The sequence below is a fragment of the Bufo gargarizans genome, chromosome 11 (genome assembly GCF_014858855.1).
Source record: "Bufo gargarizans isolate SCDJY-AF-19 chromosome 11, ASM1485885v1, whole genome shotgun sequence".
NCBI lineage: Eukaryota > Metazoa > Chordata > Amphibia > Anura > Bufonidae > Bufo > Bufo gargarizans.
Window position 1 is genome coordinate 26,162,618 of NC_058090.1, and position 12,592 is coordinate 26,175,209.

Consider the following 12,592-nt stretch of genomic DNA (forward strand, 5'->3'; position numbering starts at 1 on the left):
TCTTGGGCGATGCATCACGGGGCTTCAGCCCTTCAGTTGTGCAAGGCGGCTACCTGGTCGTCTTTGCATACTTTTTCTAAGTTTTACAGGGTGCACACCTTTGCATCTTCTGACACTTCTTTGGGGCGTAGAGTTTTGCAAACAGCGGTTTTCTGATTGGCAGGGGGACTGCTCTGGAACGTTCCATGGTCAAAGCCTGTGCCCCCAATGAGACGGATGAGAAAACAACTAGATTTTTGTACTCTCTGTAAAATCTGTTTCTCTTCCGTTCATTGAGGGACACAGCTCCCACACAGTTTTTGTTTATGGGCCTTTTCGGGCCTGTGTGGTTCTGGGTTTGCACATAATGTGATTTTCTTATGTCTGGCTTCTCCTACTGCTTTTGCACTAAACTGATTAGCTTGGTCCCTGCAGGAAGGGATATAGCTGAAGAGGGAGGAGCTTACACTTTGTGTGCTTAGTGTCGCCTCCTAGCGGCAACAGCTATACCCATGGTCAAGGCCTGTGTCCCCCAATGAACGGGGGAGAAACATTTTACGGTAAGTACAAAAATCTAGTTTTTAAGTCTGGACACGGCCAGAAGATGTGCATAAAGTCTGCCCCCTGTGATCCACACCGTGGGCAGTTCAAGGATTCTCGTAAACCACATTTATTAAACCAAATCGTGGTGATATAAAGTCTATGTGTAATATTAAATTGAATCATTATGTGATTTAGAATTGTGCAGAACTCATTTTAGTTGAGTGAATATATTTCCCCACCCGAGTGATGTGACTACCGGACAATCATTTTCCCAGGCCCTCTGACCCGGTGAAAGAACATTAAGAAAAAGTGTCTTAATTAATCATTTGTATAATTGGGAGATCTTACTCCTATAATCAGAGGTTCCAAACACAACATTCAATAGTGTAGTATCTATCTCTAAAAGGGCTGACAGTACCGAAACCAACTTAGGTTGCCTAAATTATCCAAAAATGCCAAACTCGAAAGAGGAAGTGCCTCTCCATGCTCCACCACTTGTGAAGATACGGCAAGTAATATTACTTTTTTGCCAGAATCTGTCACCTAGTAAATTATCAATCTCCTGTAAGAAAAAGTTGTGCCAAAGAGGGGTGCACCGAAGAGAACCCTTTATCCCCATCCATCATCTGATAGTTGTCCAGGCTCTGGAAAATAACTTCCCAGTTACTCTATACTCTTTTTCAACATTAACCAGTGGCCCAGATTCCAGTAATGTAAACACGTTATCAACGGGTGAACGATTTATCAAGGCTTTGCACAACGGACTTTCCTCCCAATGAGAAAATAACAGTAGCTGCCCAGCTAGAAGATAACCCTTGAAACAGGGAAGATTCAATCCTCCGTGTTCCAATGGCTTATAAAAATACACGAATTTCAACCTCACTTGCTTTCTTCCCCAAAGTTGATTGAGTTGATTGTCCTCTCAAGAAGTTTAAAGAACTTGTCCTCAATCCAAACTGGGGAGTTCCTGAAAACATAAAGAAGTTGAGGCAAAATCACCATCATAATTAAAGAAACTCTAAATCCGCTCTGGTTAAAAATAATCGCGTCCATATTGCAATTTTTGATCTCAACGTACTTATCAATGGTATCAGATTAATCTGAGTATACAGTAATCCTAGGTGATACCATCAGGCCAAGATATTCTACTGTTTCAACTACCTCTTAAAGGCTCCATTCACACGTCCGTGGTGTGTTGCGGGTCCGCAACACACCCGCCCGGCATCCCCATAGAAATGCCTATTCTTGTCCGCAAGCTGCGGACAAGAATAGGACATGCTCTATCTTTTTGCAGAGTTGCGGACCCAAAAATCGGGGCCGCGCACCGCAAATGCGGATGCGGATAGCACACACATAGAGAATGAATGGGTCCGCACACGTTCAGCAAAATTGCGGAACGGATGCAGAACCATTTTGCGGACGTGTGAATGGAGCCTCCATTCACACGTCCGCAATTTTCCTTACGGTCCGTTTTTTGGCGGATCCCTGTTTCCGTAAAAACCTTCGTTTTTTTGCAAAAAAGTGCATCCACATCCGTTCCGTGTTTCCGCAGAAATAAAAAAGGAAGGAGGAATACATGCTGCTAGAGTAATGCGGATGATAAGCGGAGATGACATGCGGATGACATTTGGTGTCTTTCCGCATGTCATCCGCTTTTTTGTGGACCCATTGAGTACAATGGGGTCGCGGCCCGCAATTTGTGGCCAAAAGTAGGACATGCTTCATTTTTTTTGCGGAACCGCATCACGGAAGTGCTGATGCGGACAGCAATTACTCCCCCATTGAAATGAATGGATCCGCACCTGTTCCGCAAAATTGCGGAACAGATGCGGAAGGAAAATTGCGGACGTGTGAATGGAGCCCAGCATTGTGAGAGGAGCCTCACTCAAGTACTCAAAATGATCTAGTAACATAAGAGTAGTTTTTGCCCAATTAATATCAAGACCAAAGACCTGCGCAAAAAGGTTTACCAAATGGATAACTCTTGGGAGAGTAGTGTTGGTTTTATTCATGAAAAATATTACGTCATCTGCGTAAAGGGAGATCCGATCCTCTGGTCCCGATACTCCAAAACCCCCAATAATTGTATCTTGTCTGATACTAAGAGCTAAAGGCTCAATATAAATGTCAAATAATAGGGGTGACGGGGACATCCTTGACGAGTACCTCTAGACAACCATTAAAGTTCAGTCTCGCAGTTGGAGAGCTATATAGAAGCCTAACCGTACTAATAAATCTAGATCCTTCCAGAGGAATTTCCACTCCACCCTGTCGAACGCCTTAGGCTCCATTCACACATCCGCATCTTGCAGAACCGAATTGCGGACCCATTCATTCCTATAGGGCAGCACGATGTGCTACCCGGACACGGAATTGCGGATCTGCACTTCCGGGTCTGCACTTCCGTTCCACAAAAAAATAGAACACGTCCTATTCTTGTCCGCAATTGCGGACAAGAACAGGCATATTCTATAAGTGCCGGCAATGTGCGGTCCGCAAAATGTGGAACGCACATTGACGCTTTCTGTGTTTTGCGGATCCGCGGCTCCGTGGATCCGCAAAACACGTTGCGGACTTGTGAATGGAACCTTAGAGACATCCAAAAACAGGGTGGAGCGGGAATTTCCCCCCAGGGGGCTGTATATTTAATAGACAAACGCTGATCACCTAGGGTGGGGCTGGGGGAATAGGGTTCGGGGCAGGATAATAACACGTCTGTGATGTCCACAACTCGTGTCTTAAAGATCCTGGAGAAAACATATGGAATGGTTCATGTAAACTGATAATAATCAGTGACTAGAGATCACAGACTCAATTCTGGGCCCCCAGCAGCACAGAGTATTTCAGGAAATTGCTGCGCTGATCTTCTGGGAGGTGATAGACTTTGGGTTACATAATAAAAAGGGTCTTCCAGCAGCACAAAGTATTTCAGAAGAGGCTTGTGCTGATCTTAAGGGTGCTCACAGACTGAGAGATGCAAAGGAGTAGAAAATGGGGCTCCCAGCAGCACAGAGTATTTCAGGAGGGGCACGGTGTCGCAGGCGTAGTGGAAGGAGCAGAGACTTTGTGGTCACAACCTTTAAATAAAATGTATGCGTTTTGTATCTTTCAGGAGCAAAGTTTAAGAAGTACCTGGGTCACTCCGCTCATGTGACCAGCGTGCGGTGGTCACATGACTATCAGTGGATTATTTCGGTTGGCGGCGCGGATCATTCTGTGTTCCAGTGGAAGTTTATCCCGGACAGAAAATTGAAGGACGCTCTGCACATCGCTCCACAAGGTGAATATAGTCAGGGGGCGGATGGAGACGATTACATCTGGGGTCTGGATTCCTGTCACCTGTCAGATTATTAGACTACAAGTCCCAGCATCCCTTCTAAGACAAGGGCCCCAGCCATGAGCTTCAGCTCTATAATTGGCTACTACCTGACACCACCCATTTTAAATGGCATCTGTCAGTAGATTTGTACCTATGACACTGTCTGACCTGCAGTGCCGTAGCGTGGGTTGCCAGCACCCGGGGCAAGCCAAAAATCCCCCCCCCCCCAACCTGAGGGCACGCCCCTTTTAACAGATAATGTAGTAGATCACTTGCAGTCCTATGTAACACCACAGATAACATGGTAATAACTCTGAGTACAGAAACTGTAGTAGATGTTACCTGCAGTCCTATGTAACAGCACAGATAACGCAGTGATAACTCTCCTTGTACAGATAATATAGTAGATTCACCTGCAGTCCTATGTAACACCACATATAACACAGTGATAACTCTCTGAGTACAGATAATTTAGTAGATGTCACCTGCAGTCCTATGTAACACCTCAGATAACACAGAGATAACTCTCTGAGTACAGATAATGTAGTAGATGTCACCTGCAGTCCTATGTAACAGCACAGATAACACAGTGATAACTCTCCGTGTACAGATAATGTAGTAGATGGGTGTGAGCCCCCAGAATTCAGAACACACACTGTAGTGTGACCTGAAGTCTGGGGCCAGGATGCGGCAGGGTGGGCCATATTCTCAATCTCCTCCCCCAACCCTGTGGATGGACATTATTATATACAGTAGAATACCGCACTATACCTGTTACATCCAGAGACGTCTCCTGTGATGTAGACTTTCCTCAACATCTTCATTCAGAGATAAGACCGCCATGACACCTTCTTTCAGCCGCTTCTCATCTCTGCAGAGTTTCACGGAATTTTTTTTAGGTTCCTCACTTTACTATCATCCTCTCCTTCCTGGTGTCTCAACACTGTCATCCTGCTGCCCCCCAATACTGTGCTAGAGCCATAATATTATTCCCCCTGTATATTATAATGGCCCCCTCTGTATTAGTATTAATATAATGGCCCCCTAAAAAAAATATATATATATATATATATATATATATATACTTACCTCTCTCCATCACTGCTTGTGGCGTCCCGGCGCAGGTTGTCACGAACGCCTCACTGTGCCTTCCCGCACCGGGTCATCGCGTCATTTCGCGAGATCGACGCAAGGTAATAGTGACCGAGTCCTGCGTCGCTCTTCTGCCTTATAGGCTTCAGGCCTGAAGCCTACGAGGCATAATGGAGGGGACGGGAGCGATGGGCTCCTGTGGCCCTCATTGAAATTCCTGCTGCCTGGCGCCCCCTGAAATTTGACGCCCGGGGCAATGGCCCCCATGGCCCCCCACGCTACGCCACTCCTGACCTGTTAGATGTGCACTTGGCAGCTGAAGGCATCTGTGTTGGTCCCATGTACATATGTGCCCGCATTGCTGAGAAAAATTGTTTTAATATATGCAAATGAGTCTCTAGGAGCAACAGGGGCGTTACCATTACACCTAGAGGCTCTGCTCTCTCTGCAACTGCCGCACCCTCTCCATTTTGATTGCCAGAGCCAAGTCTGCCTGGAGCCTCTAAGTGTAATAGTAACGCCCCCGTTGCTCCTAGAGGCTCATTTGCATATAATAAAACATCCTGTTTCTCAGCAATGCGGGCACATATGGACATGGGACCAACACAGATGCCTTCAGCTGCCAAGTGCACATGTAACGGGTCAGCCAGTGTCATAGGTGCAAAACTGCTGATAGAGGTCCTTTAACCGTCTGTAACTGGATATCCTTCCCTTCTGTCTCTATCAGAGAGTTTAATGGATTCTAACAGTGATGAATCAGATTCGGAACAGTCTGACGTTCCAGAGCTGGACTCTGAAATAGAACAGGAGACACAGATCACGTATCGGCGACAGGTAAAGTGCTGCCCCTAAATGTCTGTATGTGTGTGTATAGCTGTTGTGGGGATTCGCTCTGGTGTTAGCGGATGCAGTATAGCGGCAAAGTACACAGTTCTTGAATCAAACAGCGGTGTTTATTCACACATTGGTGTATAACAAAATGCAGATAAGGTGCATCACAAAACGCAGGTGGCTTGGTGTTTGTTCACACACAAGGAAAATCCATAAACAATAAAAGTCACCTTTTTCTCCTGGGTGTTAATTCACGTCCAGCCTCATCAAGTCCATAGGCGGCCTGTTCCCCTTTAGAGGGGCCTGAGTCCTCCAGACCGGCTTAAACCCCAAATCCCAGCACAGCCCTTAGTTCACAGCACACAGACTTCTGAGCTCCACTGTCAGAGTAAATCCACCCACCTGGCAGTGCTGGCTGGTTTTTATGCCTGGCAAAACCCGGCCTGGAACACGGGGAGTAGACACCCACCGAGCACTTTGACTACTCCCAGTAAGAGCCGTCCCGGATTAGCTATGACAGCAATGCTAAATCTCAAGGTGTCAATTAGTCATAGCTGCTGCTGACACATAAAGTACCGGCTCTTACTTCACTGAGGCCAGGAACCTCAGTGACACACACAGTACCTTCCATCCACGATGATTCCTAGTACCTTCTTACACTGTGTATAGCTGTGTATGTGTGTGTATAGCTGTGTATGTGTCTGTATAGCAGTGTATGTGTCTGTATAGTGGTGTATGTGTGTGTGTATAGCAGTGTATGTGTGTGTATAGCGGTGTATATGTGTCTGTATAGCGGTGTATATGTGTCTGTATAGCGGTGTATGTGTCTGTATAGCGGTCTGTATAGCAGTGTATGTGTGTGTGTATAGCAGTGTATGTGTGTGTATAGCGGTGTATATGTGTCTGTATAGCGGTGTATATGTGTCTGTATAGCGGTGTATGTGTCTGTATAGCGGTCTGTATAGCAGTGTATGTGTCTGTATAGCGGTGTATGTGTGTGTATGGCGGTGTGTATGTGTGTGTATAGCGGTGTATGTGTGTCTGTATAGCAGTGTGTGTGTATAGCGGTGTGTGTGTGTATAGCGGTGTGTGTGTGTGTGTATAGCGGTATGTGTGTGTGTGTGTATAGCGGTATGTGTGTGTGTGTATAGCGGTGTGTATAGCGGTGTGTATGTGTGTGTATAGCGGTGTGTATGTGTGTGTGTGTATAGCGGTGTGTATGTGTGTGTATAGCGGTGTATGTGTCTGTATAGCGGTGTATGTGTCTGTATAGCGGTGTATGTGTCTGTATAGCGGTGTATGTGTCTGTATAGCGGTGTATGTGTGTGTATAGCGGTGTATGTGTGTGTATAGCGGTGTATGTGTGTCTGTATAGCGGTGTATGTGTGTCTGTATAGCGGTGTATGTGTGTGTGTATAGCGGTGTGTATGTGTGTGTGTGTATAGCGGTGTGTATGTGTGTGTATAGCGGTGTGTGTGTGTGTGTGTATAGCGGTGTGTATGTGTGTGTGTATAGCGGTGTGTATGTGTGTGTGTATAGTGGTGTGTATGTGTGTGTGTATAGCGGTGTGTCTGTGTGTGTGTATCTATGTGTGTATGTGTGTGGTTATAGGTGTGTATGTGTGTGTGTATAGCGGTGTGTATGTGTGTGTATAGCGGTGTGTATGTGTGTGTATAGCGGTGTGTATGTGTGTGTGTGTATAGCGGTGTGTATGTGTGTGTGTATAGCGGTGTGTATGTGTGTGTATAGCGGTGTGTATGTGTGTGTATAGTGGTGTGTATGTGTGTGTATAGCGGTGTATGTGTGTGTATAGCGGTGTATGTGTCTGTATAGCGGTGTATGTGTCTGTATAGCGGTGTATGTGTCTGTATAGCGGTGTATGTGTGTGTATATGTGTCTGTATAGCAGTGTATATGTGTCTGTATAGCAGTGTATGTGTCTGTATAGCAGTGTATGTGTCTGTATAGCGGTGTGTGTGTGTGTATATGTGTCTGTATAGCGGTGTGTATGTGTGTGTATATGTGTCTGTATAGCGGTGTGTATGTGTGTGTATAGCGGTGTGTATGCGTCTGTATAGCGGTGTGTATGTGTGTGTATATGTGTCTGTATAGCGGTGTGTATGTGTCTGTATAGCGGTGTGTATGTGTCTGTATAGCGGTGTATGTGTCTGTATATGTGTCTGTATAGCGGTGTATGTGTCTGTATAGCGGTGTGTATGCGTCTGTATAGCGGTGTGTATGTGTCTGTATATGTGTCTGTATAGCGGTGTGTATGTGTCTGTATAGCGGTGTGTATGTGTCTGTATAGCGGTGTGTATGTGTCTGTATAGCGGTGTATGTGTCTGTATATGTGTCTGTATAGCGGTGTGTATGTGTCTGTATAGCGGTGTGTATGTGTGTGTATAGCGGTGTGTATGTGTCTGTATAGCGGTGTGTATGTGTGTGTATAGCGGTGTATGTGTGTGTATAGCGGTGTATGTGTGTGTATAGCGGTGTATGTGTGTGTATAGCGGTGTATGTGTGTGTGTAAGCTCCCAGATCACGAGGCGACTCCAGGTCATTGCTGGTAATTGGGTCAGAAGCTGAAGTTTCCCATTTGCATGCGGCTGGCTCCCACCCAGCGTACGTTCTGCCGGCTATCACCGACAATCCTGAATTATTCATTATATATTTTTACCAGTCACTATTATATCATGTGCAGTGATGTCAGGAACAGGGGACCGGGCTGTGACAACCCCTCAGGCGTGATATGAAGGTTGTCAGCAGTCATAGATGTTACTGTAGTATAAGGTTTGTGGATCTCCTATGCCGCCTCGGTGTACCGTAACTATATTACTATTATGGCCGTGGCTACGGATGCTGGAGCCTGACGTGATGGTGCCAAGGATTGAACTATCCATATTCTGTTGACTAACTAAAAGGCCTGGATTGTGCCCATAGCCATGAACGTAGGTAAGCCTATAAGGGGCAAAGAAGTCCAGCAGGGTAGTTTTAGGATTTTATTGAATATGTATGCGGTTTACAAAGCTAAGTTACGGAAAGCTTCCGAAATTTCCTGGTGTGGGTTAGGAATGACACGGCGTGACGCCAGCGATGAGGCCTGTGGGAGAGGAGCTTATAAAGCTTTCCCCCCACACACAATTACAGGCTGAAATCAGTGATGTCAGTAATGGGGGTGGGGCTGTGACAACCTCTCAGATGTGACGTACAGGCGGGTTGTCAGCAGTTAATCGATGGAATAGCCGTTACTGTAGAATGAGGTGTGTGGGCCTCATGTCTGATCCCACTGTAATGATGTGACTATTCATTTATTCAGGGGGCGGGGCTGTGACAACCTCACACTCCGGCTCCTCCTTTAGGCTCTGTCATAAATCTTCATTATTATTTTTCAGGTGTATAAAGAAGATCTACCTCAGCTTAAAGAGCAATGCAAAGACAAACACAGAAGTGCTTCTTCCAAGAGGAGGGAACGCGCTCCCGTGAACAGCATCCGCCTGCATTTTGTGCATGGGTGAGCAGCCTGGGAGTGGCAGGTCGTAGGGCCCTCACTTCCATCTGGTCCAGATTCATTAGAAATGCATGCAGATCTGGGACATAGCAGGGTATGAGAGGAGCTCAGCTGGTAGGGGCAAGTCTGTCAGCACAGTGTTGACAGGTTGTAAGCAGCATCCAGCAGAATTGTGAGCGCCGCTGTGAGTGTGACAGAACTATGAAAATAAACCAGACTTCTGCTAATTCTGAAGGTACCGGGGCTATGACTGCCGGAGCAACCTCTTTTACACCCAGACGGGTGAGATCGTTTACCACGTGGCGGCCATCGGAGTGGTGTACAACCGGCAGCAGAACACGCAGAGGTTCTACCTGGGCCACACCGATGATATTCTCTGCCTGGCCATTCACCCCTTGAAGGATTTCGTAGCTACAGGTCAGGTACGTTCTGCACAACTGAGTCAACCAGTAGCGTATTAGGGTTTGTCTCAGGTTCTGCTCCCTATTTGATGAGGTATCTGGAGCTTTCAGGCATGGAGGGAGTCAGGCAGTAATAGGTCCAGAAGTAATAAGTTATTCTGGATTTATTCTTCCCCTTATGGATGACATTCTCATTGGTGACTATTTAGTTGCAGCAGATTGACATTGAGTTGCTAAACCTGTGATCTTTATGTTCACTTATTAAATGGGATCTCCGTGTTTTTAGCATTGATGACCTATCCTCAGGATAGGTCATCAATATCAGATTGGCGGGGGTCAGTACCATGCCAAGTCACCAAGGGGCAGTCTGTATATGAACAGAGATTTTCAATCTAAAGACGCTCTTTGGGAAGGGGGGGGGGGGGGGCAACAACCTGTATTTTTTATCGCACTAAGGGCTCATGCACACAACCATATGCCCTCTGAGACATACTGTCCGTGAGCGGGCCATATGTCCCGGAGCGGCATACATCGTGCACACAGGAGCGCACAGCATCATAGGATATCATAGTATCGGGCCGCTCGCGGGGCTATTGTCCCGCACTCATATGATCATATGAGTGCGGGACAATAGCCCCACAGCGGCCCGATGCGCACAGCAGCATAGTAACCTATGATGCTGTGCGCTCCCGTGTGCACGATGTATGCCGCTCCGGGACATATGGCCTGCTCACGGACAGTATGTCTCAGAGGGCATACAGTCGTGTGCATGAGCCCTAAAAGTAAGGCTTTAGAGGCAACAGACTGACATTGAGACTTTTTGGACTCCTAAAGAAAGGGTTTGGTTTCACGTGGATCAACTGCAACATACGTATTATTACCTCCTTGCTCCCCTCTCAAGTTGCACCATAAAGCCCACGGCTCCCCAGCTATTGTGGGACTACTGGTACCAGCATGTACACAGCTCTACTGCAGGGACAGTAGTGGGGGTTCATAGGTGCAGCCAGTGACGTCCATAGAGAAGTAAGGGCCCCATAGCAATGATCAAACCAGGCCCCCCACACAGGACAGAAGGGTTTCTGCCTAAACTCTTTTCAATGACCCTTGGGCCATTTTTCCACTGCTTCATTTGCTAAGGCTGGGTTCAGACCTGCGTTCCTACGCGCTGTAAAACGCTCAACAGGCAAGAACCAATGATTCCCTATGGGAATGGTTCTCACCTGAGCATTTTACAGCGAGTACGATCGCGCTGTAAAACGCCCGACGCCCCAAGAAGTACAGGAGCTTCTTTGGGGCGTCTTGTCGCGTGTTCCCTTACATAGACTTCAGCGGGAACGTGCGACAATGGGCGTTCGCTTGTCTCTGTATGCGCGATTGCAAATGCCCGTACAATTGCGCATACAGAGCGTACGTTCAGTACGCTCAGGTCTGAACCCAGCCTCAAAGTTGTTCCTTTAGAACAGGAATGCTCAACCTGTGCCCCTCCAGCTGTTGCAAAACTACAACTCCCAGCATGCACTAATAGCTGTACGCTGCCCAGGCATGCTGGGAGTTGTAGTTTTGCAACAGCTGGAGGGCCGCAGGTTGGGCATCCCTGCTTTAGAGGGTAGAGTCCTGACTAAGATTTTCATCCCCAATAGAAAAGTAGATAATCCCAACTAAGACTGGGCCCCCTCTTGCCCTGGGCCCCATAGCAGTTACATGGTCTGCCGCTATGGTAGTTACGCCCCTGGGTGCAGCCCTTCTGACGCATAGGTTTCATGTCTTCCAGGTGGGCAGAGACTGCACCGTGCACATCTGGGACTGCGAGACAATCAAACCTCTTTCAGTGTTGAAAGGACATCACCAGTACGGAGTGTGCGCCGTGGACTTCTCAGGTGACTGCTCCGAACATAAAAGGACCGCTGTCCCGTCTACTATAATCAGTGTGTAATAAAAAGCTCTGCAGCTTTCTAACAGACTTTGTTTTTCATGTTGCCTCAGCCCTCTGCTTGCTGTCAGTAACTGGAAATGATAAAATAGATTTTAATAAAAATTTAAATAGCAGGATTAATAAATTAAACAAAATACATACATGATTATTAATAATAATAAATACAACATAAATAATTAAAATACATTAGACAAAATAATTTATGAAATAAAAAAAATAAAGAATTTACCTTTATATAAAACTAATAAGTAAAAAAAAAAATAACTAAAACAATATTGAATGAAATGTAATACCGTACTTAAATTGCCTGCTAAAGAGCCTGGACTGATGTATTTTACCTGTGCTGGTCCCTGAGGATAGGTCATCAGTATCAAAATCCCAGAAGACCCCTTTAAGGGTACTTTCACACTTGCGTTGTGAGGATCCTGCAGGCAGGTCCGTCGCCGGAACTGCCTGCCGGATCCGGAAATCCGTATGCAAATGGATATCATTTGTAGACGGATACGGATGTGGATCCGTCTGACGAATGCATTGAAATACCGGATCCGTCTCTCCGGTGTCATCCGGAAAAAACGGATCCAGTATTTATTATTTTCACATTTTTAAATGTCTGCGCATGCGCAGACCTGAAGACCGGATCCGTCAATGCGGCAATTTTAATGCTGGATCCGGCATGAATACATTTCAGTGGAAATTAATGCCGGATCCGTCAAGTGTTTTCCGGAATTTTGGACAGAAAAAATACTGCAGCATGCTGCAGTATTTTCTCCAGCCAAATACCGTAAGAGGGACTGAACTGATTCCTCCTGATCGGATTGCTCTCCATTCAGAATACATTAGGATTAAACTGATCAGTTTTTTATTCGGTATAGAGCCCCTAGGACAGAACTCGATACCGGAAAAGAATAACGCTAGTGTGAAAGTAGCCTAAGGCCACTTTCACATCTTCATTGTTAAATCTGGTGTTGAGTTCCGTTGAGGATTTCA

The 12,592-nt window shown here is 46.3% G+C and overlaps 1 protein-coding gene across 8 annotated transcripts in view; it reads left to right on the plus strand.

Annotated features, from left to right (window-relative positions):
* Window positions 1-12,592, plus strand: part of EML5 (EMAP like 5) — a 114,467-nt gene that overhangs the window by 58,573 nt on the left and 43,302 nt on the right. For all 8 annotated transcript variants that reach the window (XM_044271778.1, XM_044271779.1, XM_044271780.1 and 5 more), the window contains 5 exons: window positions 3,635-3,802; window positions 5,661-5,767; window positions 9,156-9,274; window positions 9,507-9,693; window positions 11,444-11,549. In XM_044271778.1, coding sequence (XP_044127713.1) covers window positions 3,635-3,802; window positions 5,661-5,767; window positions 9,156-9,274; window positions 9,507-9,693; window positions 11,444-11,549 — 687 coding nt within the window. The remainder of the gene's footprint in view (window positions 1-3,634; window positions 3,803-5,660; window positions 5,768-9,155; window positions 9,275-9,506; window positions 9,694-11,443; window positions 11,550-12,592) is intronic.